We start from the raw sequence: 3,215 nt of genomic DNA, 5'->3' as shown, positions 1-3,215 counted from the left end.
ACTAGAGGCTTTCAGAGACTATTTTAGGAGACAATTCGGAGATGAAGCTATAGGACACCACAACTGCGATGTTGAACACGATGCGATGGTAAACTCAATTGAAAAGGTCTGTGTCACTGAGGTTAGGGATATAATTAAGAACTTGAAAAACGATAAGGCTGCCGGGGTAGACGGTGTTAACGCTGAAATGCTTAAACATGGTGGCGAGTACATACCACATAGAGTTTGCGAATTGATAAATTTATGTTTCGAGATGAGAGACGTCCCAGACGATTGGAAAGAAGCGATTATCGTACCAATATACAAGAGAAAGGGAGATAAAAGCGAGTGCAATAATTACAGAGGGATTAGCTTATTAAGCACCGTAAGTAAAATATATTCAAAAATACTTATTCGTAGGGTAATGAAAATAACAGAAGCAAAGATTTGGGAAGTCCAAAGTGGGTTTATGCCAGGAAGGTCATGTACGGATCAAATATTTAGCTTAAGGCAAATAACAGAAAAAGATTTGAGAGTAGGAAAAAAAGTTTTCTGTGCATTTGTTGACCTAGCAAAAACTTTTGACATGGTAGATAGAAGTAAACTTTGGGAAGTCCTGAAAGAGTATGGAGTCAATGGATGGATACTACAAGCTATAAAAACAATATATACAAATAGCAAAGCGAGTGTAAGAGTGAATGGGAAACTGAGTGACTGTTTCGATATTATTCAAGGAGTTAGACAAGGATGCGTTATGTCTTCATGGTTATTTATATTATTTATGGACAAGTGTTTAAGAATGGCTCTCTTCGACGAAGAGGGTGTGGATCTCGAAACAGTAAGGGTACGAGGGTTAGCGTTCGCAGATGATAAGGTTGTTATGGCAGAGTCTATCGAAGACCTACAAAGAATGTTGAATAAACTAGATGCAAGCATGAAGAGCATGGGCCTCAAAATTAACGCAAATAAAACAAAAATTATGATTTACGAAGGAAAGAGTGAGAAAACACTATGCAATATTTTATTAAATGATGAGAGAATTGAACAAGTTGATAAGTTCGTATACCTTGGTAGCTTATTTACTAGGGACGGGAAGATAGATGAGGAATTAGATAGACGAATAAATGAATGTAAGAAGGTTATTGATAGAGCAGGTCCCCTTATCAGAAGTAAAAATATATCAAATAAAGCTAAAATGACAATACATAATATATATTCTATGTTTCTATATTTGTTAAGATGATTCGGACATGTTGAGAGAATGCCAAATGAACGACTAGCGAAACAAGTGTATCAAGGTAAAGTAAATGGCAGCGTGCCCAGAGGTAGACCGCGAAAAGAATGGTTAGAATGTGTGAATGAGACCCTACTTAGATGAGACATAAGAAGTCACAGAAACACGAGAGTCTGCATGAAAAAATGCATGGACATTAAAGAAGCTAGAGAAGTATGCCAGGACAGGAAAGTATGGCGGAAAATAGTTAATACAAAGAGTGTCAGTAGAGTGAACGACGCCTGAAACAGAGACCTTGGCTATTAATGGACCCAAGTGGGGAACCTTACATAACGGCTTCGTGAGGTTCTTCGCTTGGGGTGATTGCTAGAGAGATTGATCAGCAACCTGGGTCGGAGCAGTGTTGCGGAACGAACCTACCCCGAAAGGAAAATGGCTTAATGGTGTAGTAACAATAATAATAATAATAATAATAATAATATAAAACTTCAGGGATAAACTCGAGTGCGAAGCACGAGATAAATATATTACTGAGCGCGAAGCACGAGAACCAACAGTCGCGCTCTAGGCGCGTTCATGGGTAAAATAGAAATGGGGTAAAATATTTCGTTCATTTTAACATTCGGAACTTCAGATATATATAAGTTGCAAAATATTTCAGACGAAATATATCATTTTCAAGAGTAAATAAGGCGATGCGCATTTTTTATTTTGGCTTCAAATCTATATAAATTTTTGTCTCTTTAGATACTTGTAATTTTTCTAGTTTTTCGTTAAGTTCTGCGTTCTATGAAGATCACATTCTGTGACTTTTATACGGATTAAAAAACTTTTCTGAACAAGAGAATTTATTTTTTCAATATTTACTTAATACCTCAAAAATTCGTTCAGAACTCAAATTATGTATTTTAAATGGTAGATTAAGCCATCAAATTGTTTAGTTGTTTAGTCATCAAATTGTTTAGTTGTTTAGTTTTTAAATTACCTTCCCTGGTTTCCTCTGATATTGATAGATTGGATAAAGCTGTTTCTGTAAAAAGAAATATAAGGATTTTTTGTTAATGCAGTTTCCCAAAGAACTGAAAAGTCGGAGGGTCGGAATCAAGATAATCGCGGTAATAGTTTTTTTTTTCTAAATAAGGTCACAAATGTAAACGTTTTTATCTTCTGAAAATTTTACCCTTTTTTCATATTTCTGTTGAATAATTCTTTGAAATATGATATTATTCATTAATATTACGCATATATCTTTGCTGAAAAAGTAAACCTAATAATATAGAATGAATAGCGCAAATATATTATTTATTTCAAATTGTATTTAAGTTTTGAAATTACCTAGATCGCTTTCCCCTGACGGTGAAGGATTGGATGATGATGATCCTGCCAAAAAGAATATAGAGATTATTTTAAAAGAAATTTTTCGACGAATGACAAAGTTAATGTTCGAAATAAAGATTCCCTCGCTAATAGTTTTTTCTTTAAATTAGATAAAAGATGTAGACGTTTCAATTTGCTGAAAATCATATTCGTTTGTCATATTGCGAGTAAGCATTTATTTTAAATTTTAAAATAAATGATCAGTATTTGACATACATCTTTTCTACAAAAAAAAAATTTTTCGGATATATTAAGTAGCATAGATCTTAACACTTCATTTCCCCGCGCACCAGCTTTTAAAATAATTTTTTGAAGTAAGATTTTTTTCTTCAGAATTATAATTTGTAAACTTACAATTAGAACTAAAAACCCTACATGGATAGAAATAATATAATAGTAAATAAACCGTTTACTTTTAAAAAATCCAAAATATAATATTTAATATACTTTCTTGAAACAATTATTAATATTGAATACAATATAATAATATGTGCAATGTTCTGAAATAGGGTCGTCCAAATTTATACGTACCAGGTGTATACATATGAAACCGGTATTGCCATTTAGCGGCCAGTAGGCACACTTGTAGGCACTGTCGGAACTTACCATTTGTGCTAATTGGCGT

General features: G+C 33.4%; 1 protein-coding gene across 1 annotated transcript in view; it reads right to left on the bottom strand.

Moving 5' to 3' along the window:
* Positions 1-3,215, bottom strand: part of LOC117175146 — an 18,907-nt gene that overhangs the window by 13,282 nt on the left and 2,410 nt on the right. The window contains exons 3-4 of the mRNA XM_033364734.1: positions 2,549-2,593; positions 2,199-2,243 (exon numbers count right to left, since the gene is read on the bottom strand). Of these exons, the coding sequence (XP_033220625.1) occupies positions 2,199-2,243; positions 2,549-2,593 (90 nt within the window). The remainder of the gene's footprint in view (positions 1-2,198; positions 2,244-2,548; positions 2,594-3,215) is intronic.

Source organism: Belonocnema kinseyi, chromosome 6, assembly GCF_010883055.1.
Source record: "Belonocnema kinseyi isolate 2016_QV_RU_SX_M_011 chromosome 6, B_treatae_v1, whole genome shotgun sequence".
NCBI lineage: Eukaryota > Metazoa > Arthropoda > Insecta > Hymenoptera > Cynipidae > Belonocnema > Belonocnema kinseyi.
This window is presented reverse-complemented; position numbering and strand designations above follow the sequence as displayed.